The sequence below is a fragment of the Amia ocellicauda genome, chromosome 1, assembly GCF_036373705.1.
Source record: "Amia ocellicauda isolate fAmiCal2 chromosome 1, fAmiCal2.hap1, whole genome shotgun sequence".
NCBI classification, from domain to species: domain Eukaryota; kingdom Metazoa; phylum Chordata; class Actinopteri; order Amiiformes; family Amiidae; genus Amia; species Amia ocellicauda.
Genome location: NC_089850.1, coordinates 21,510,758 through 21,532,893, shown reverse-complemented (window position 1 = coordinate 21,532,893; position 22,136 = coordinate 21,510,758). Strand labels below are relative to the sequence as shown.

At 37.0% G+C, this 22,136-nt stretch overlaps 1 protein-coding gene across 1 annotated transcript in view; it reads right to left on the bottom strand.

Annotated features, from left to right (window-relative positions):
• The window catches only part of lama4 (laminin, alpha 4), a 47,738-nt gene that overhangs the window by 1,354 nt on the left and 24,248 nt on the right, over positions 1–22,136 (bottom strand). The window contains exons 19-39 of the mRNA XM_066698824.1: positions 21,434–21,619; positions 20,079–20,218; positions 19,442–19,606; positions 18,865–19,010; positions 17,891–18,053; positions 16,190–16,323; positions 14,479–14,650; positions 14,079–14,210; positions 10,234–10,376; positions 9,223–9,352; positions 8,719–8,856; positions 6,872–7,005; positions 6,610–6,768; positions 6,166–6,319; positions 5,605–5,798; positions 5,117–5,306; positions 4,690–4,845; positions 3,956–4,115; positions 3,221–3,351; positions 748–841; positions 534–653 (exon numbers count right to left, since the gene is read on the bottom strand). Of these exons, the coding sequence (XP_066554921.1) occupies positions 534–653; positions 748–841; positions 3,221–3,351; positions 3,956–4,115; positions 4,690–4,845; positions 5,117–5,306; positions 5,605–5,798; positions 6,166–6,319; positions 6,610–6,768; positions 6,872–7,005; positions 8,719–8,856; positions 9,223–9,352; positions 10,234–10,376; positions 14,079–14,210; positions 14,479–14,650; positions 16,190–16,323; positions 17,891–18,053; positions 18,865–19,010; positions 19,442–19,606; positions 20,079–20,218; positions 21,434–21,619 (3,141 nt within the window). The remainder of the gene's footprint in view (positions 1–533; positions 654–747; positions 842–3,220; positions 3,352–3,955; positions 4,116–4,689; positions 4,846–5,116; positions 5,307–5,604; positions 5,799–6,165; positions 6,320–6,609; positions 6,769–6,871; positions 7,006–8,718; positions 8,857–9,222; positions 9,353–10,233; positions 10,377–14,078; positions 14,211–14,478; positions 14,651–16,189; positions 16,324–17,890; positions 18,054–18,864; positions 19,011–19,441; positions 19,607–20,078; positions 20,219–21,433; positions 21,620–22,136) is intronic.

Sequence of the window (22,136 nt, the reverse complement as noted above, 5' to 3'; positions counted from 1 at the left end):
AAAGTCTCATTATTCAATTGCATTATTGGTATAAACTTAAACAATCTAAATTCTCATGGCAAAAATGTATTTTGTATCATTCTACATTACAGACAAATCTGTTCAAAATACTGTTATTATAAAACAGGATTTAACTGTTTACTATTAGATCTTACTATGTGAACATTGTGTATACAATTACAGTTCCTGCACTAAACTTATTTTCTGTCTGTAGTATATTTAACATTTTGTTATATCCAATATTCTGCATTAAATTATCTTATTTCAAAAATGCTGTCTTTATCTTAAACAAAAGTTGTCTAAATTCAGCATCTTTATAAGACATTTTTGCATTTGATACATGTTAAAGTGCTATAAGTCTACTGTAAAGGATCTTCATCAGTAATGGCTATAATTATAAAATAAACAAATACATGTCTAAAAAAATAAATAAATCTCCTTTATAGAATTAGTGAGTGACGATGAGTATGAGTTAAGGACACTGCAGCTTGGTGTTAACCTGCAAATATAAAACATTAGATGAGTGAACTGACCTGGGGCTCCCCCCAAAAACACAGGGGTCTGGCGGTCCATGGCTCTGGGGTTGAGAGGACCCACCACATGGTTGACCTCAGAATCCACATCCAGCTGCACTACATTGGCATCTCTGATGACTGAATTGAATGGAGAATACATGCATGTATCACAAATATATCTGTTGTACTCAGACAATCTGTTGAGTCAGTGTTTAGCTTTATTCTTTCTTACTTGCTATTCTGTGCCACCTGCCATCACAGGGACCTTGCTTTGGAGTTACTCGAGTGGCAAATTCACGGATCCCATTGTTCATTTGAACCACAACCTGAAAGATCAGAAAAACCTCTGATTTAGGTGCTGATGGTTAATCGATTCCACACTATCAAAATTACATTCTTAAACCTGGCACAATATACATATATATATATATATATACACTGATCAGCCATAACATTATGACCACTGACAGGTGAAGTTAATAGTACTGATAATCTCATTATCATGGCACCTTATGTACATTTGTAATACAATTTTAAATATATATACAGTGAGGGAAAAAAGTATTTGATCCCCTGCTGATTTTGTATGTTTGCCCACTGACAAAGAAATGGTCTATAATTTTGATGGTAGGTGTATTTTAACAGTGAGAGATAGAATAACAACAAAAAAATCCAGAAAAACGCATTTCAAAAAAGTTATAAATTGATTTGCATGTTAATGAGGGAAATAAGTATTTGATCCCCTATCAATCAGCAAGATTTCTGGCTCCCAGCTGTCTTTTATACAGGTAACGAGCTGAGATTAGGAGCACTCTCTTAAAGGGAGTGCTCCTAATCTCAGCTCGTTACCTGTATAAAAGACACCTGTCCACAGAAGCAATCAATCAATCAGATTCCAAACTCTCCACCATGACCAAGACCAAAGAGCTGTCCAAGGATGTCAGGGACAAGATTGTAGACCTACACAAGGCTGGAATGGGCTACAAGACCATCGCCAAGCAGCTTGATGAGAAGGTGACAACAGTCGGTGCGATTATTCGCAAATGGAAGAAACGCAAGATAACTGTCAGACTCCCTTGGTCTGGGGCTCCATGCAAGATCTCACCTCGTGGAGTTTCAATGATCATGAGAACGGTGAGGAATCAGCCCAGAACTACACGGGAGGATCTGGGACCATAGTCACCAAGAAAACAATTGGTAACACACTACGCCGTGAAGGACTGAAATCCTGCAGCGACCGCAAGGTCCCCCTGCTCAAGAAAGAACATGTACAGGCCCGTCTGAAGTTTGCCAATGAACATCTGAATGATTCAGAGGAGCACTGGGTGAAAGTGTTGTGGTCAGATGAGACCAAAATCGAGCTCTTTGGCATCAACTCAACTCGCCGTGTTTGGAGGAGGAGGAATGACCCCAAGAACACCATCCCCACCGTCAAACATGGAGGTGGAAACATTATGCTTTGGGGGTGTTTTTCTGCTAAGGGGACAGGACAACTGCACCGCATCAAAGGGACGATGGACGGGGCCATGTACCGTCAAATCTTGGGTGAGAACCTCCTTCCCTCAGCCAGGGCATTGAAAATGGGTCGTGGATGGGTATTCCAGCATGACAATGACCCAAAACACACAGCCAAGGCAACAAAGGAGTGGCTCAAGAAGAAGCACATTAAGGTCCTGGAGTGGCCTAGCCAGTCTCCAGACCTTAATCCCATAGAAAATTTGTGGAGGGAGCTGAAGGTTCGAGTTGCCAAACGTCAGCCTTGAATCCTTAATGACTTGGAGAGGATCTGCAAAGAGGAGTGGGACAAAATCCCTCCTGAGATGTGTGCAAACCTGGTGGCCAACTGCAAGAAACGTCTGACCTCTGTGATTGCCAACAAGGGTTTTGCCACCAAGTACTAAGTCGAAGGGGTCAAATACTTATTTCCCTCATTAACATGCAAATCAATTTATAACTTTTTTGAAATGCGTTTTTCTGGATTTTTTTGTTGTTATTCTGTCTCTCACTGTTAAAATACACCTACCATTAAAATTATAGACTGATCATTTCTTTGTCAGTGGGCAAACGTACAAAATCAGCAGGGGATCAAATACTTTTTCCCCTCACTGTATGTATATGTATATGTGTGTGTATGTATATATATATATATATTAGTATATATATATTAGTAACATGGGGTAGGGCAGTGATAATTATTAAGGACTTGGTTTTTAGGGTGGAATTTATAATGGGTGGGGACAGCGAGAGGTAGATCAAACAAAAAGAAATCAGAAAATAACTCCTAGCTCTTGCATGGAGCATGTAGTTGAACATAGGGCCGGATTAAATCAAAACTTTGTAGCAAACTACAAACCTGTACATCATAGCGGTTACATTTCTGATTAGAAGAAAGTTCCATCTTACTGAAAATGCAGCCGCAACTGAGTACAGTTCTGTAGTTTTCTGTTAGTGGATGGGTCGCAGTTTTGATTTAATCTGGCACTTTGTTTTTTTTTCTTTTTTCCAGGGCATCACAGAGTTTATAGTTTTGTTCTTGGTCTGTAATTTGAGAGTTGAGAAAGTTGAAGACATGGGCTGGTATATATCCCCCCTATATTATTATAGGACCCTGGGCCATGTTACAATATACACATATATTATTGTATGAGAAAGATGAGCCCCTATTTTCATGTTGGCGAGGGCAGTGGTTCTGCTGTTTTTCTTACCTGGCCGTGATGAATATGCACATTGAGGTATTCCCCCTCATTTGTGTACACATGCAGTAGCACCCCAGATGCTGCTCGGGGACGCACCTCAAACACCAACTCAAACTTCAAACCCAGGTTGTAAGAATCATCTGAAGCAATTCAAAAACATATCACAATCAAAATCTGTTTCCATTGTCAATATGCAGACAAGAAACATTTAACTGTACTTCTGTTAAAAATGTAATGCTTTTGGGACCTATTCAACAGCTTTAGGTCTTTAAATTTCAGGATCTACTGCTAATTTACTTTTCCTTCAATCTTACATGTTCTCTTTGCAGGGAATGCATTTTTCTCAGTTTAAAATTGTTGAAGGACACCTATGAGTTAAATTAATGCATTCTGTTTTCCAGCTAAATCCAGCTAAAGTTTGGCATAATGTAAGTCCTGTATTATTTCTAAAATAAGGCAGGTTAAAGGCATGTTATTTATTTTAATATAATGAAGTGGCTCATGCTCCCAATATATAAAATTGTAAAGATAAAGATGTTCATCCCAGTGAATTCTCTCACCTTTTAGTCATATAATTCTACAGTTAATTTGAAATAACTCAATAACAAGTATAAAAAGGTAAAAATAATGAGTTTGGATAGATTCACATTTCTTTTACACATTTAAAAAGAATGCAGTTTTTACTTCCAAAAGAACAGAGAATAATTGACTTTGGAGCTGAACTGAAGTATAGTAGTCCATTACCCAGAACTACATATCCCCCTTCTTCTGAGAAGTATGTTCCAGACTCAGATGGTCCCTCGAAACAGGGTGTGACCCCAAATGTTTGTGAAATAGAGGAGAGCCACTGGCCATTCAGCTGGAAGTTCTTAATACAGCCGGTGAAACTGTACACAGAGCTTTTCTGAAAGACAGAACCACAGAGCAGGGCAGGTTATACGTGTTGTTATGCCATTATTATTACAAAAGAATGTGTTTAAGATTTTATAGTCTATTCTGTCCTAGTCTAGGGTACAGCACTTCATTGTACAAGTATATTTAGAGTTACTGAAAATAATTTCAAGATAAGAATGAGAAAATATGATATAGACCTTTATGATTATATATTATAATAAACATCTATAGTGTAATAAAACAAATCTATTAAAACTCTTACCTTCCTGAAAGCTTACAAATGTTATAATTTAATAAATAACACACTACTTTAATTTCAACTGTATTACCTGCTTTCATCATGCTTGTAAATGGGAAATCTATTTAATCACCCAAACATGCCATCTGATGAGTATTAAGGCATTTAAGACACCTATCCCCCCTCTGTCTTGATGCTGAATATTATTGAGACAGAGTTCCTCAGGCTGCTGAGAAACAATTATATATTCTACCTTTTTCGCTGCCTTATATCGCATTGCTGTGAACACAATTATTTCTGGTCACCTGTGCCCTTTAAGTCAATCAAACTATAATATGAACAGTACCTGCATATTTTTCTGAGCTTTTCCAGGTGGCACCCCTCCTACATAAAATGGTGCCGTGACATGCCAGGAGGTGTTAATTGTAGGAACGCTATCCTCCAGCACTCTGAGGCCATCAATAATTAATCTCCCTTCATTTCTGTTGCGAATAAAAATAACCTGTAGAACAAATCCATGAAACGAGATGAGTAATACCAGTTGGTTCTTTCCAAAACATACTCCTCTGGAAAATGATGTATATTTATAAAGTTATTAAATATGCATATCTTATTCGTCTTTAATAATGAGCATACATTCAATATGTTTTGTATACAGTTATTAAATATAGATAACATATTAAAGATACATAATGAAGATATAATCTGTATTCTATCTATGTTATAGGTACAGGCTATTTAATTTGAATACAATTTGAGTATGATGTGCTTACATTATGCCACAGTCCATCATTATACTTCTCATGGCTTTTAATTTTCAGCTTAATGTTCCCAATGTTGAACATATAGACTAATTTTCCATGAGCAAGAAACAGAGCCATGTAATTGTCCTCTGCCTCATCGGACACATAGAAGATGAGGCCAAAGGTCGAGTGAGTCTTCAGACTAAGGGAAAAATGGGACCTGCAAGCCAGAACACACAAAAAATCATAATAATAATACATTCAACCAATGACAAATAATAGATCTAACAGAGTTATCTATAATGAACCAAAGTGAGAATAAGATATTTATAATTAAGAATTCAAAATTATTAAATATACATTTTTAATCATCCCATATTTGCACTCTTGTAATGGTGTTGAAAATACAAAAATAAATATTTGTTGCTTATAAGACACCTGTTCATAAGAATGTGAGGAATTTTACAAACGTATTTGATGAAAGTTGAAAAGTGCTCAGCATGTGTTTTAGTACTGACCTCTCGTTGAAGGACTCAGGAATATTGCCATACTCCTGTCGGCTGTTGGCTACACCCCCATAGTGATGAGCATGGCGGGTGGCCCTGGGTCTTTTCGAGAGATAGCAGTGAATCTCTCCTGTATCTGTCAGCTCCGCAGGGTTGCTCTTGAGGCCCAGGGGTTCCTGTGGAATGCTTGATTTGTCTCTACCCACCTTTCAAAACATAAATCTACAATTTATTCTAATCACAACAAATAAGTACAACAGGTTTCCATGAATACTTCCAAATTTATAAACATGGCATTAATACTTGTTTCCTATAAAATGTAAAAAGAAATATGATTTTTTTTCTTTAGAAACCTACAAAGCCTTAGAGCAGAATATTAGAACCTAAATCTGTGAATTAATAATACTTGAGGTATTGCATTTTTATTGTAAGCTCTTATACCAAATTGTGGTACCAACAACTTTACATTATATGCTATGCATTTAATTACCTAGATCTCAATAAAAGTGCAGGACATAACTGCAAATACACATAATTCAAGGAGACTGATCATGATTTTCTGTGTCTTTTTACCTTCCTTGTCTGGCCCTTCTTTGTTTTGGAAGAATTTGGGTATTCTTTCAAACGCAGGGCAGCAGGCGGTTTCTCAACAGGACAATCCTGTAGTGACGTGTGGACCTTCTCAGTATATTTCTGAAAGTCTTCCAACTCTATGTCTCTTTTATGCCTTTAGTGAAAAATACAGTATAATTAGACATTGTACTTTCAAATAACAGCTACAGTCTGTTTCCAGTTTCAACATTTAGGATAACAAAACATATATGTTCTTAACCAGAACTGTATTTGTTAACATTGTGCAGTATATAACAATACAAAATGTCAGGGAATATATAGCCAAGTCACATCTCAAAACTAAATGGAAAGTCAAGCCTAATAACTAATTGAGAACCAGCATATTGAAATTGATCGAAAACATAAGAAAAATACTTAGTAGTTAAGGTTTGAAAAGTCACGTACCTGCTGACATATGCATTGCTGATGCAGCCTGTGAAATTCAAGATCTTGCTGGTAGGTGAGCCTCCAAAGTAAAACTTACTGGTAGATATTTCTGTTGGCTGTGAAGTAGCCTGATGATCTTTGGTGTATTTATCTTTGTCATCAATTACCAACAGATATCTAAAATGATACAAATAGTACAGTATATAACAATGAAGAAGAAGAAGGAAAGAATGGAAAGAATATGAAAATTAGTTTTTTTTTTTTAATAAACAAGCCTTACTTCTCAGGTGTGACTAATGCAACAAGGAAGTGACTCTTTCCATCATTATAAAGCTTCTTCTCAGATTGGAGTTTGGTGCCTTTAGAAGTGAGTACAACAGCTCCATTTTCCAGTGAGATAGAAAATTCATCAGCCTAGCAGAATAAAACAAATGTAGTTGACATGGTTCTTCATTTAACACTTAATAAATGTCTAATTGATGATTTAATACAGCAGTTTGGGTATGGCTGCCAGACATTCACATTAATACACCTGATCATTATTTAGCATTTAAATAGGCAAACTCACCTCTCCTGTATATCCTGGCATTGTTTGCAGCATGACACAACCTGTGTTTGCACCCTATCGCTATTGTTGTTTTAATCCTTTTTATTTTTATCCTCCCTAAAACTTGGTTTTAAAGTTTTTGTTGGGATAGTTGTGGTATTGGTTTTATTCTGTGCTACTCCCCTTAGATTTCTTGAGGTAATTTTGTATTTAGTTTTTATTGGTGACTGTAGGGCACCCTGCATGGCAGACCATTGATTTTAGTGAACCATTTCCTGATTTAAGTGTACAATGAACATACAATGTTGTAGGTATGTTGGGGGTGCGAGGAAGAGGTTTTATTTAGTCTGCTGCCCAAGGTAACCTTGTTGTACACTGACTAACATTTGTATCTTTAGGAATAAAAAGAACCTTCCACTGCATTTATAAAATATATATTCTTTGTTTTAAACTTTTAAATCAATTTTACTTACAATTTTAACTTTGTCCCCACTTGCTTTTATTGTGGTCTTTGCAGAAAAGTAGTATATAAAGTTTATAAAGGATATTTTTGGTTTTGATTCACCAGTGGTCTCACTAGTGAACTGTTGACCACCTTTTTATTAAACACACAGGTTTCTGATTTATTTGATTATTTTTAAATATTGCAACGTGCCAGGGGGTGTTCTGTGAGGGAATCTGAGGTATAACTGAGTTTGCCCTATATGTAACATGCATGCAGCAGCACTAACTAATACTGTGCTAATGATTGGTTGGTACAAGGACAGAATAGCCTAGTTAAGGGCTTAAATTCAGGTTGCCCAGCCCATGCAGGGGGTTCGCTGTGAGATGCTGTATAGTAGAGTTACTGCTGTTGATGTGTGTAACTGCTGAATTAAGTTTGAAATAAGTAAACCGGACATTCAAGAACGGCAAACGGTGGCTACTTTTCATCCATACCACTTGAACCTGCAAATAAACTATATATATATATATATATAGCTTTTCTTTTGGATCACTCACTATATCAGTTATGTACTTATAATCAACTTGCACTGAGTTTTTACTTGACTTCACTAAGTATTATTCAGTTAAGTACAGGTATACCTGTTTGCATGAGAGATGGACCTCAACAATTCGTGCTACGTGACATTTTCATGGCTCCTGACTGATGCACAACTTACTTCTGGCACATTTTGGTTCCATTATAATATTTTGTTGTTCTTTTTTAACGTTTTTTTTTCCCAAAACTAAAATAATGAAGCCAAACGGTTCTACTATTGTCAACCATTTATAACACTTTAATACATTTTTTATATAATGAATGTGTGCATAGTGGGGTTGAGGAAAGCAGGGTATACCTATATTGGAATGCCACTTTAACTGTGTCTATATTAACACAAGTATTTGTTATATATAAGTAATTATCAGACTGCACCTCTGATTCATTAAATTGAAAGGACTCAGCTGGGGGTAGTTTAGTGACTACACTTGAGATTGTGTCACATTTTCAAGTTAGAATTACACAAACCGTGGTGAAGCATTCAGGCTAATGTGGTATTCAACCAGCACAGTGCTCCCGAAGAGGTGATGTCACATACCTCTTCAGTGTAAAAGAAAAGGAGGCCGTGAGATTGCAGTGTTCGGAAATTGAAGCCTCCTTCAAAATTGTGAAATGGAGATATCTGTGCACTGGAGCTGAGGAATCCTTCTCCTTTGAAATACGCTTGACGGGACATCTGCGAAAATACAAGATTAAGAGGAATAGTATGATGACAACTGTACTTCATTAACAACACTTCTGAATGCTGTGCAGTAGCAATACTCATCACAACATCTCTTTGATTAACGCAAACAACAGTATTATAGCACAGAAAATTAAGGGACAAAATCCTTGCTCTTCCTAACATGAAATACCTTCTGTATGATTGTTGAATTTATAGTATGGATGGATTAATAATGACTAGGCATTTCTCTTCTCTCTCCATTGCTAGCATAATGGGTTATAACAATAAGGCGAATTGTGTAATTGACAATTAAAAAAATATTAATTTAAAAGGGGGAAATAAGTTTTACAGCAGTGTTGTATGAGTTTTATAACATACAAAAGATTCCTCTGGACAGCCAGTGCTGATGCCAAAGGTCCCTGGTTCCTCCAGCAAGTTGAAGTCTTTCTTCTGAAATTGGAAGCCTTTGACACAGCCTCTCAGCCCAACAAGCATAGCTAGTTCAGGTCTGGTAAGGAACAACAATCAAACTGTATCATTAGTTTGCAAATTGTGACATGAATACAAATAATTGAGTAATAATATCAAGAAATACCTGCCTAACATTTTAAGGCCATGACAAAAAAGTGTATTTAGGAATGAATGCTAATCAACCAGATAAATACATATATTGTGGAAATAAATAAATAAATATAACATTCAGAAATAAATTCAAACTTAAGATTTGATCATTAGATCATTCAAAACTCATTAGAAAACTGACATACATAGCACATTCAGCTTTTAGTTTCTGGATATATAGATCTAATATATTTAAATGAATTTCTCTTTTACAAAGTCTTCTTAAAATATATCGCATTGAAATATTATTTAACATAATTATTTCAATTAAACAAGGCAGCACCAAGATATTTAATAATTTGTCTATTAATTTCTATGGAGGGAAAAAGTGTACACACACCTGGGGCCATATTAAATCAAAACTTTGATGCACCCGCTAATAGAAAACTACAAGACTGTACTCAATTGCGGCTTCAGTTTGAGTAAGAGTGAGTGAGTTTCTTCTAATCATAAATGTAACTGCTATGATGAACAGGTTTGTAGTTTTCTATTAGTGGGTGGGTCAAAGTTTTGATTTAATCTGGCCCCTGGTCTCATAGCGTAACTGTTTTTTTGTGTTTTTATGTATTTTAGTGTATAAATAAGATACTGTACATCCTGCTGTGATTACAGTTTTCCCTAGACTGAATCACTGAATAACATTGCGACTGCAGATATATATATATATATATATATATATATATATATATATATATATATATATATATATATATATATATATATATATATTCTGAGATACCTAAGATACATAGATTTGGAAATATATACCTGGACAACAAGATGTTTGAGGGCGCCCCTCCAATATAAATATCTGAGAAGGGTAAGGGTATCTTTTCATTTTCCACTGACTTCACATGGCCTCTGTCCACCAGTAAAATTATTTTCTTTGAATTATGATAAATTACAGAAATCTGAAAAAAGGATGGATTAATTTAATTTAGCATGCTTTGACAGTGACTATATATATTCCCTTCAATTACTCTCTATATATGGCACCAATCAGAAATACGAATGAAATGAACAGCAAAAGATGTCAGTCATATTTGACTGAATTGACAGATAACAATACTAAATTAATGTTTCTATATACACTCACCTAAAGGATTATTAGGAACACCATACTAATACTGTGTTTGACCCCCTTTCACCTTCAGAACTGCCTTAATTCTACGTGGCATTGATTCAACAAGGTGCTGAAAGCATTCTTTAGAAATGTTGGTCCATATTGATAGGATAGCATCTTGCAGTTGATGGAGATTTGTGGGATGCACATCCAGGGCATGAAGCTCCCGTTCCACCACATCCCAAAGATGCTCTATTGGGTTGAGATCTGGTGACTGTGGGGGCCAGTTTAGTACAGTGAACTCATTGTCATGTTCAAGAAACCAATTTGAAATGATTCGACCTTTGTGACATGGTGCATTATCCTGCTGGAAGTAGCCATCAGAGGATGGGAACATGGTGGTCATACAGGGATGGACATGGTCAGAAACAATGTTCAGGTAGGCCGTGGCATTTAAACGATGCCCAATTGGCACTAAGGGGCCTAAAGTGTGCCAAGAAAACATCCCCCACACCATTACACCACCACCACCAGCCTGCACAGTGGTAACAAGCCATGATGGATCCATGTTCTCATTCTGTTTACGCCAAATTCTGACTCTACCATCTGAATGTCTCAACAGAAATCGAGACTCATCAGACCAGGCAACATTTTTCCAGTCTTCAACTGTCCAATTTTGGTGAGCTTGTGCAAATTGTAGCCTCTTTTTCCTATTTGTAGTGGAGATGAGTGGTACCCGGTGGGGTCTTCTGCTGTTGTAGCCCATCCGCCTCAAGGTTGTACGTGTTGTGGCTTCACAAATGCTTTGCTACATACCTCGGTTGTAACGAGTGGTTATTTCAGTCAAAGTTGCTCTTCTATCAACTTGAATCAGTCGGCCCATTCTCCTCTGACCTCTAGCATCAACAAGGCATTTTCGCCCACAGGACTGCTGCATACTGGATGTTTTTCCCTTTTCACACCATTCTTTGTAAACCCTAGAAATGGTTGTGCGTGAAAATCCCAGTAACTGAGCAGATTGTGAAATACTCAGACCGGCCCGTCTGGCACCAACAACCATGCCACGCTCAAAATTGCTTAAATCACCTTTCTTTCCCATTCAGACATTCAGTTTGGAGTTCAGGAGATTGTCTTGACCAGGACCACACCCCAAAATGCATTGAAGCAACTGCCATGTGATTGGTTGGTTAGATAATTGCATTAATGAGAAATTGAACAGGTGTTCCTAATAATCCTTTAGGTGAGTGTACAGTGGGGGAAAAAAGTATTTGATCCCCTGCTGATTTTGTACGTTTGCCCACTGACAAAGAAATGATCAGTCTATAATTTTAATGGTAGGTGTATTTTAACAGTGAGAGACAGAATAACAACAAAAAAATCCAGAATAACGCATTTCAAAAAAGTTATACATTGATTTGCATGTTAATGAGGGAAATAAGTATTTGACCCCTTCGACTTAGTACTTGGTGGCAAAACCCTGGTTGGCAATCACAGAGGTCAGATGTTTCTTGTAGTTGGCCACCAGGTTTGCACACATCTCAGGAGGGATTTTGTCCCACTCCTCTTTGCAGATCCTCTCCAAGTCACTAAGGTTTCGAGGCTGACGTTTGGCAACTCGAACCTTCAGCTCCCTCCACAGATTTTCTATGGGATTAAGGTCTGGAGACTGGCTAGGCCACTCCAGGACCTTAATGTGCTTCTTCTTGAGCCACTCCTTTGTTGCCTTGGCTGTGTGTTTTGGGTCATTGTCATGCTGGAATACCCATCCACGACCCATTTTCAATGCCCTGGCTGAAGGAAGGAGGTTCTCACCCAAGATTTGACGGTACAAGGCCCCGTCCATCGTCCCTTTGATGCAGTACAGTTGTCCTGTCCTCTTAGCAGAAAAACACCCCCAAAGCATAATGTTTCCACCTCCATGTTTGACGGTGGGGATGGTGTTCTTGGGGTCATTCCTCCTCCTCCAAACACGGCGAGTTGAGTTGATGCCAAAGAGCTCGATTTTGGTTTCATCTGACCTCAACACTTTCACTTAGTTCTCCTCTGAATCATTCAGATGTTCATTGGCAAACTTCAGACGGGCCTGTACATGTGCTTTCTTGAGCAGGGAGACCTTGCGGGCGCTGCAGGATTTCAGTCCTTCACGGTGTAGTGTGTTACCAATTGTTTTCTTGGTGACTATGGTCCCAGCTGCCTTGAGATCATTAACAAGATCCTCCCGTGTAGTTCTGGGCTGATTCCTCACCGTTATCATGATCATTGAAACTCCACGAGGTGAGATCTTGCATGGAGCCCCAGACCGAGGGAGACTGACAGGTATTTTGTGTTTCTTCCATTTGCGAATAATCGCACCATCTGTTGTCACCTTCTCACCAAGCTGCTTGGCGATGGTCTTGTAGCCCATTCCAGCCTTGTGTAGGTCTACAATCTTGTCCCTGACATCCTTGGACAGCTCTTTGGTCATGGCCATGGTGGAGAGTTTGGAATCTGATTGATTGATTGCTTCTGGCTCCCAGGTGTCTTTTATACAGCTAACGAGCTGAGATCAGGAGCACTCCCTTTAAGAGAGTGCTCCTAATCTCAGCCCGTTACCTGTATAAAAGACACCTGGGAGGCAGAAATCTTGCTGATTGATAGGGGATCAAATACTTATTTCCCTCATTAACATGCAAATCAATGTATAACTTTTTTGAAATGCGTTTTTCTGGATTGTTTTGTTGTTTTTCTGTCTCTCACTGTTAAAATACACCTACCATTAAAATTATAGACTGATCATTTCTTTGTCAGAGGGCAAACGTACAAAATCAGCAGGGGATCACATACTTTTTTCCCTCACTGTATATAGTAACTATTCATCACAGAATACTTTTTTCATTTGGCAAAAGCAAGTAGGGCTGTGTCCCAAACTTTGCTCCCTCGTTACCTTCCCTTGCAGGGCAGAAATAGTATGCTCTCCATCTTATGACGTGTCACAAGAGTACACTTCTGCAGAATAATTTCCCACAAAGTCACACAATTCTTGGAGTTAAAGGTGGAAACAAGTGGGACAATAGGCACATATAGCCTATAACTAAATGCTATAATTGTAGATATTGTGAAAGTATTTGTTCAATTTATGTTGCACAAATTAATCAGGGCTTTTAAATAAAAATGAATGAATAACTAAAGAATCTATGATATATAATAGTGTAATACATTTCAAAGTTATTATACAGGGACAGAGGAATAATCTCAAAATCGTATCTAGTGGTGTGCAGCAATGTTCATGGAGAAAAATCCACAAAGCTGGAGGGGAGTGATTGTTACAGGGTGTGGGAGGGAGTGGTTTGGGACACAGACTAGAGCTATAAAAAAAGTGATGTATGCTTCTTCTTGTGCCTCTTCATCTTGTTGTTGTTCTTTTTCTACTCTTATGTGACATAAATATATCCTGGGCAACTGACATTAAACGATATAACTTACAGGGAACTGTATAAAGTTGCATAGTTATTTTTCTTGACACACTGTACTTTTCAAAATAAAAATTGTATAAAATAATAATCATCCTTACCTCGTGATACCTGGCATCATTAATCTGCATTTTTGAAATATTGCTTTCTAGAGTAACAGGGCCATTGGTGAACCCAAAGTCATAAACAAGTCGCAAGAAACCATTCTGTATTTCTAGTTTGAAAAAATTAGTCTGCAGATACAAAGAAACAAATAACTGGTTAGTTTTTAGTACGTACATTTTGTTTCAAGTTTTCTCTATAAAAATGGAACCATAGATTAAAAGGAAAAAATCTAGAACTACTGTTTCAAATGCTAGATTTATGCATAATATCTGTCTATTTCATGAAATACAGAAGAAAATAAGCAATTTTCCTAGATTTTCCTTAAATAAAACTGAATATCCTCAGCGATACCACAAGTGTGGTTAGAGTGTGTAAGTGATTTGGAATTGTACTTACACCATTAACCATTAATAAGAGAAGACCATTGTCCACTACAGTCCTGACTTCAATGTCAAACCGTGTTACAACTCCAAACTTTCCTCTTCTCTCAATGTTGTTGATAAGAGCGAATCCATGTCCATCAAACAAGTAGTTGGTTACAGTACTCTGTGTGAAAGCATGCTTGTACCTAAACACAAATGGAAATGAATGAGAGATTGATTTTTTTCAATTAACTAATAATAATAATAATAATAATAATAATAATAATAATAATAATAATAATAATAATAATAATAATAATAATTACGGCTGCTTGCCGCAATCATCACTGATCCAGCAAACATGGCATAGTAGTGTACAAAATAATAGTACTGCACATTGCAAAGTTTACACACAATAGTGGAAACAAGGTCTTTCAATTTGAGGAACTTGGTGGCTGCAGACATTTTGGCTCCACCACACAGAGGGGTGGGGGGTTAAAGACTGCATTTTCCCTTTGACAATACAAACGCTCTCACACAGAGCAAAGCAGAAATCTGATTGGTCCACAGCACCAATGTAATATAAGGTGCGTTTTTGTATTCCAAACCCAGCTGGGATTTCTGCGTGACTGCTCACAATCTGGCTTCACACACTAGCTTTCGAGAAATGCCAAATGTAAACTGTGAGAGCACAGAATGGAAAAAATAATTGCATTTACATTTTACATTACCCAATAATAGGGAGTTATAGATATTGTTTGCTATTATTATGTACATTTATTTTATTTTATTGGTTATACTGTTCAAATGTATTTTTCACAGCTTTACTGTATCATGATTAATAGCTAGATATATGTCACTAGCCTCAACTAACAGGGGAAAATAGTTGTGTTGCTTTTTGCTGTACAAATAGTGGTCTCTCTATGTAGTTCGGTCCACAATCACACCTTCTCTCAGCTGTGCTGGGCCGTACAAGATTTGCACACATTTTCAAAGGTGAAGCTATGTAATGTCATGCAGAATCACTGACAGAACAAGATTGAAGCAAGAATAAATTTAAGGAAGCAAAGTACTTCCTTAAAACACATTTTTAAGGAAGTACTTTGCTTCCTTAAATTTATTCCTGCTATATATAGTTTTATAGAGCAATTAATATAAGTAAAGCAACAATAAAATTGTATTGGCATGCTTTTCCAGTTTAATGTATGCAACATTGTGAAGTGTAAAAATGTATCATACTATATAGGACATATCTCATCAGCTTCAATGTCTTGTAGGTTCAAACAGTGGATGTGAACTCAAGCTTCATTTGTCTACTGTAATCCAATGGACATACAATTGTGTAACTACGTATGTGAAAGGGCACATATTTGAAATTTGAAAGGCAGCCGTGTTTGTTTATTTCAGGAACTTGCCCTAAATAAACCACCATATAATTGTCATGCACACAAAATGTCACCACAGTCAATGGAAGATTTATGGAATAACCCAAAATGACTGCCAAAGTATGTAATTGATTAAGTTTCCTGGAACAAAACTGAAACTAGGACAATTCTCATTCAGTTTCAGATCTATTCTGCAAACACGTTTTTCATTAAACTTTGAGACTTCCATGAACCTTTTACCATTTTGGCAGAGAAAGCCATTCTGACTTTGAAGCCTAAATATATAATTCTAACAAAAACAATAGGTTCTTATTCTAAGCAATCTAATAAAACATAAATAAAAACGTTTTTTTACTGTACCTGGCACAAGGGGGCAATGTTGCTGTGTTGATTTTGTGGGTTTGTTTAAAGTGGTACAAACTGATAACATCATTGTTCAGTGTGGCCAGCTCAATACACCCAATAAAGGGCTCCAAGTTCAAACTGGGTGGCAGCTAAACAGAGAAAAGTAGAAAAAATCTCATTCTGTAACTCTGAGTGGAGTGAGTAATGTGAGGGACCACTAGAAAAGATCTCAAGAGATACATTAAGAGCTGTTAATTAACAAGTTTCATCAAGTCCTGTCTACTCATATGAAAAGCTGTCATTATACTATACTTTATCCTACAGTGCTTCCCTTTTGATACACAATGACCTATGAATATCTCCATAATTGCTGAGCTTCTGTATCATGTCCAGGATATATACACTCACCTAAAGGATTATTAGGAACACCATACTAATACTGTGTTTGACCCCCTTTCGCCTTCAGAACTGCCTTAATTCTACGTGGCATTGATTCAACAAGGTGCTGAAAGCATTCTTTAGAAATGTTGGCCCATATTGATAGGATAGCATCTTGCAGTTGATGGAGATTTGTGGGATGCACATCCAGGGCACAAAGCTCCCGTTCCACCACATCCCAAAGATGCTCTATTGGGTTGAGATCTGGTGACTGTGGGGGCCAGTTTAGTACAGTGAACTCATTGTCATGTTCAAGAAACCAATTTGAAATGATTCGACCTTTGTGACATGGTGCATTATCCTGCTGGAAGTAGCCATCAGAGGATGGGTACATGGTGGTCATAAAGGGATGGACATGGTCAGAAACAATGCTCAGGTAGGCCATGGCATTTAAACGATGCCCAATTGGCACTAAGGGGCCTAAAGTGTGCCAAGAAAACATCCCCCACACCATTACACCACCACCACCAGCCTGCACAGTGCTAACAAGGCATGATGGATCCATGTTCTCATTCTGTTTACGCCAAATTCTGACTCTACCATCTGAATGTCTCAACAGAAATCGAGACTCATCAGACCAGGCAACATTTTTCCAGTCTTCAACTGTCCAATTTTGGTGAGCTTGTGCAAATTGTAGCCTCTTTTTCCTATTTGTAGTGGAGATGAGTGGTACCCGGTGGGGTCTTCTGCTGTTGTAGCCCATCCGCCTCAAGGTTGTACGTGTTGTGGCTTCACAAATGCTTTGCTGCATACCTCGGTTGTAACGAGTGGCTATTTCAGTCAAAGTTGCTCTTCTATCAGCTTGAATCAGTCGGCCCATTCTCCTCTGACCTCTAGCATCAACAAGGCATTTTCGCCCACAGGACTGCCGCATACTGGATGTTTTTCCCTTTTCACACCATTCTTTGTAAACCCTAGAAATGATTGTGCGTGAAAATCCCAGTAACTGAGCAGATTGTGAAATACTCAGACCGGCCCGTCTGGCACCAACAACCATGCCACGCTCAAAATGGCTTAAATCACCTTTCTTTCCCATTCAGACATTCAGTTTGGAGTTCAGGAGATTGTCTTGACCAGGACCACACCCCTAAATGCATTGAAGCAACTGCCATGTGATTGGTTGGTTAGATAATTGCATTAATGAGAAATTGAACAGGTGTTCCTAATAATCCTTTAGGTGAGTGTATATGAATATAAACCTGAATGGGTATTGAAGATCCATGAACACTAGTTACTGTGAAATGGTCAAGCTAGAAGATAATGGAACAGGTTAAATACCCTGACATCTGGGGGAACACCCCCAACAAAGAAGACCGTGTTTTCTGGGTCCAGGTCAAACAGAGACTCTGTTCCTGGAGACTCTCCCTTCTGAATGAACTTTTGTTCCGCCGTGATACCGAGACTTGGAACTGTGAGAGACACTTTCCCATGTCTTCCGAGTCTACAAAATTAACAAAGCGAGGCAAAACAAAACAATGAAAAACATGGTTAAACAGAATCTGGTTTGGTTGTGTACGACCTCTACATTAGTAATTCTCTCTTTTTGATTGAACATTTTTGTAAGCTCTTAATTCTGTTAATTGGCATCTCCAACTAATAAATATAAGAGAAGGACGTACATTTAACTTATAGATCAGGGGTACAAACAAGGCAGCACTTTTGCGATGATAATACATTATTCAGGATGTCGAGGAAACATATACAACTGATCATGGTCAAATGTGCTGCCTATCAATTTGCTTTATCATTCCCTATTGGATATTATGGTCTCGTGATTACATCAGTTGCACCAGGTAGGACACCGGCCCTTTTTCAGAGTGTGAAATGAAGTACAAAAATGTGTACAAGCGGGAGTCAAAAGCGATGCCAAAAAGTGGACAATGAAAACTTTGCATTTAGTCCAAATTGGATGGAAGATTTTGTTTTCATTTTGCCATCTCATTCAAATGCACGACCTTCAGGTTTAATATGCCAAACCACTGTAGCAGTCTGTGAAGTCGCCAACTTGAGGCGCCACTTTGAATCAAAACACAGTCATTTCAATGCAGCCTATCCTGCTGACAGTGCCCTATGACGTGACAAAACTGAAAGTCTGAAGTCTTCATAACATACGTCAAATTTGATTCTCATAATATCATTGGCTGTACAGGAAAAATCGACAGCTCAAGGTTAAATGAACTCTAATCCATACAGCCTACTATGCTAATTACTTATGTTTCTTCTCTGGTGCAGTAATAATATGGATTAATTACCTTTCCACTTTAACCAGGTTGAAGTAGGGCAGCCATGTGCTGACAGGCTTTGAGCTCAAAGCAATTTCAACATCACCACTTCCAAGGTTGTAAATGTAGACCAGATTATCATTCTTGATAGCAAGACCCATGTAGTCTTTTCTTCCCTAGTAACATGGCAAAATGGTGAGTCTCATAGTACACAGGGTATATGTTAGAAAAGGTTATTTGTTGATCATGTTCGTTATTATTATTATTATTATTATTATTATTATTATTATTATTATTATTATTATTATTATTAAAAAATAAATGTATTTATTATTTTAAATATTTGAAAAATCATTATAGAAAACTAGACATTCTGTCTGAACATTCTGAAAATACTGAAGATAGAATGTTCATGGATGTAAGGTGTTTTTTATTGTTGGTCACATTCCTTTATTCTGGCATATTTATGTCTATGTGATATCAATTCTCCTGAACAACAAAGACAAGATAGCCTTATTGTGCAGTAATGCAATACATTATGTTGTGCTTTATTCAAATTAAACTGTTTAGTTATGTGTAAGGCCTATACTGTGACAATTATACTTACATTTTTGTTGCCAAGGTAAAAGATTAATCTATCTTGCAAATTCTCCTTTTCTTTCTCTACCCTTATATATAAACTTATTGAGGTGACAGCCTTCAGCTCTTCAAGGTTTGTCTTTGGGTAGACTTCAACAGCCGACTGACCATTAAACTTCATGGAAACTTGGACCTGGTTGCAAACAAAAGGTGTAAGTCCCTGGATTTGAGCAAAGACCTATGCAAATGGTTATCAGTTATCTTTTAAAACAAAACAATAAATGCCTTCTAATCAGTTAATCAATTTCACATCTTAAAACTGCTTATTATCTGTCTACTGACTGTCCACCTAAATATACATAACTTTTCATATAGTTATCTTTCAATTAAAAAGCTTTGCTATGAGGTTTCAACTGCTTCCTGTTAGAAACATAATGTCCTATAATGTCTTTGGGAACTATTTTCTTTCAGATAACAGGGATTGCATCTGCAACCTGTTGATTTATTACAAAGGATCTTAGACAACAGGGCAATTTACTAATAAGTATATTGAAGGCTTTCAATATTTTTACCAGATAAAATACCAACAATGTATAGAATAAATGTCAAGGAATGCCATGAAAGAAGGACCATAGTGTTGGAAGCCCAATTTTGGATCAGTTTACCTTTCTTGCCACACTCCTGGCTTGAGCAATGAGCTCCCTAATTCTCACTATGTTGGTTGAAATATTGTTCATAGGCTTTTTTTCTTCCACTACCCGCAGTTTATCCAGTAGCTCTGGTACTATTTCTGTCAGGTTTTCAACTGCAAACAAGAAGGCAGATAAGACATTGACTTGAGAATGTTTGGGTCAAGAGTCTCAAACATAATTTTGTCTGCTTCTGGATTGCCAAAATAAAATTAATAACAAAGTTGTGCTTATGCTGTATTTCATTTGTAAATTAATTTGGATACATGTTTTTGGTATATAATTTATATTATAAGTATTACTACTACCAACAATAATAATAAATTGTAATTGTCCTTTTAAAAAGCATTGAAATGGATACATACATATGCATATGCAGCACCTTTTTCAAAAGGGGCAAAATTAAAGTCTGATTTCCTGAACTCCTTGATTGAGATTTTTTAAATGTACATGCAAGTGATTACATGACAGATTTTACATAGATTATAGATACAGATTTAGAGATATACAGATTTATATCTATATATTTATAGATTTATAAATGTATATATTTCATATAGAAGTGTTGTATGAATAAAAGGTTGTTTCTGTGATATAGACTGAAGGACAAAATGTTAGAGAATCACCCAATAAAGATGAAAGCATACTAAATTATTAAGTATGTTATCACAATATGGAAATTAGTCTATATTTAGTAAGACAACATCAATTTGTTACACTCATACTATTAATAATCAAACATAATCATTGTTCATTGAATGAAATTATTTAGCACTTTTCTTTTGCAACTGTAATATTATGTAAATCTGGTTAGCAGTAGGATGCAGCTTTTACAAGGAGCAGATTTTACATTTCAGCTTTGCCAAGAAAATGTCTCTGTCGAAACAATTGGCAGCAATACCAGCGAGAGGAATGTTTGCCAATGCTAGGGTTTCATTTTCTCATCCCGTCTTTAACCTCTGCACTTCTCAAGCAATATAAAAATCCAGATAAGGAGAAGAGCTTTTGAGTCAATAAAAAGTTAGTTTTTCTATAACTTTAAGGCCTTTGCAAAAAACCCTTGTGAGTTAATTAAAAGTTTAGGCCCAGCTTACTAGCATAGGTAGAAAGGAGAAATAAAACAACTCATAATGTGGAAGCTCTTGCATAAATTTGTGAGTGTGTGTGTGGGGAGTGGGGCCGTCATTGAACATTGTATTTTTCACTGCCAATTACATCCCAACATAAAGGTCCCTATTTTCTCTGTGGAAAAGATGCAAAGTCCATGGTACATTAACAAGCAATTTGCCCTCTGAAAATATGCCCTTAATGTTTATAATATGCTAGCATACCTGCTTCCCCTGCGGAGCTCACAGCCCGGTTGTATGCAGACGTGTCATATTCAGAGTTGTTCAGATTCCTTGCCCACTCTTGGACTTTTTCATTGACAGGACTGACACTTTCCAGGACCTCTGAGGTTTTATTCAGGGCGTTTTCAGCAACTTCCTTTGCAAACTTCAGCTGCTGTGCTGTGTTAACTGTTAAGACAAAAGATTGCTGACATTTAGTCTAGAATGTAGACCATGCATTAAGAACAAGAATTGATTTATACATATGTATACATACATCTCTCTCTCTCTCATAGATAGATAGATAGACAGAGAGAGAGAGAGGGAGGGAGGGAGATCAGCCTCATTTTCACAGAAATGTTAAAATGTTAATAAATAAATACATTCAGGATGAAGCACAACTCAAGTTAGTTTGATGTGAGTGCATTAAGTGTCAATGGCTGCCTAGCATTTTTGTCTATATATCCACTAGTTAAAGGCAAGACCTTGACAAATCTGTAGGCAATTGTTTGTTAAGTCACAGGAAATAAATCCTGATATTTTTGGTGAAGCTATTTTCAGTTGTAAACCGATAGCGAGAAGCCTTCATCAGATAAAGATGAAGGTCCATCTAATTGGGTTCACCTATTTGGCAAATCCCAGTAGAGCACAAATTACTGTATTAGCAAACCTCAGCAACAATGCACAAAACGTGTGTCTTACAAGT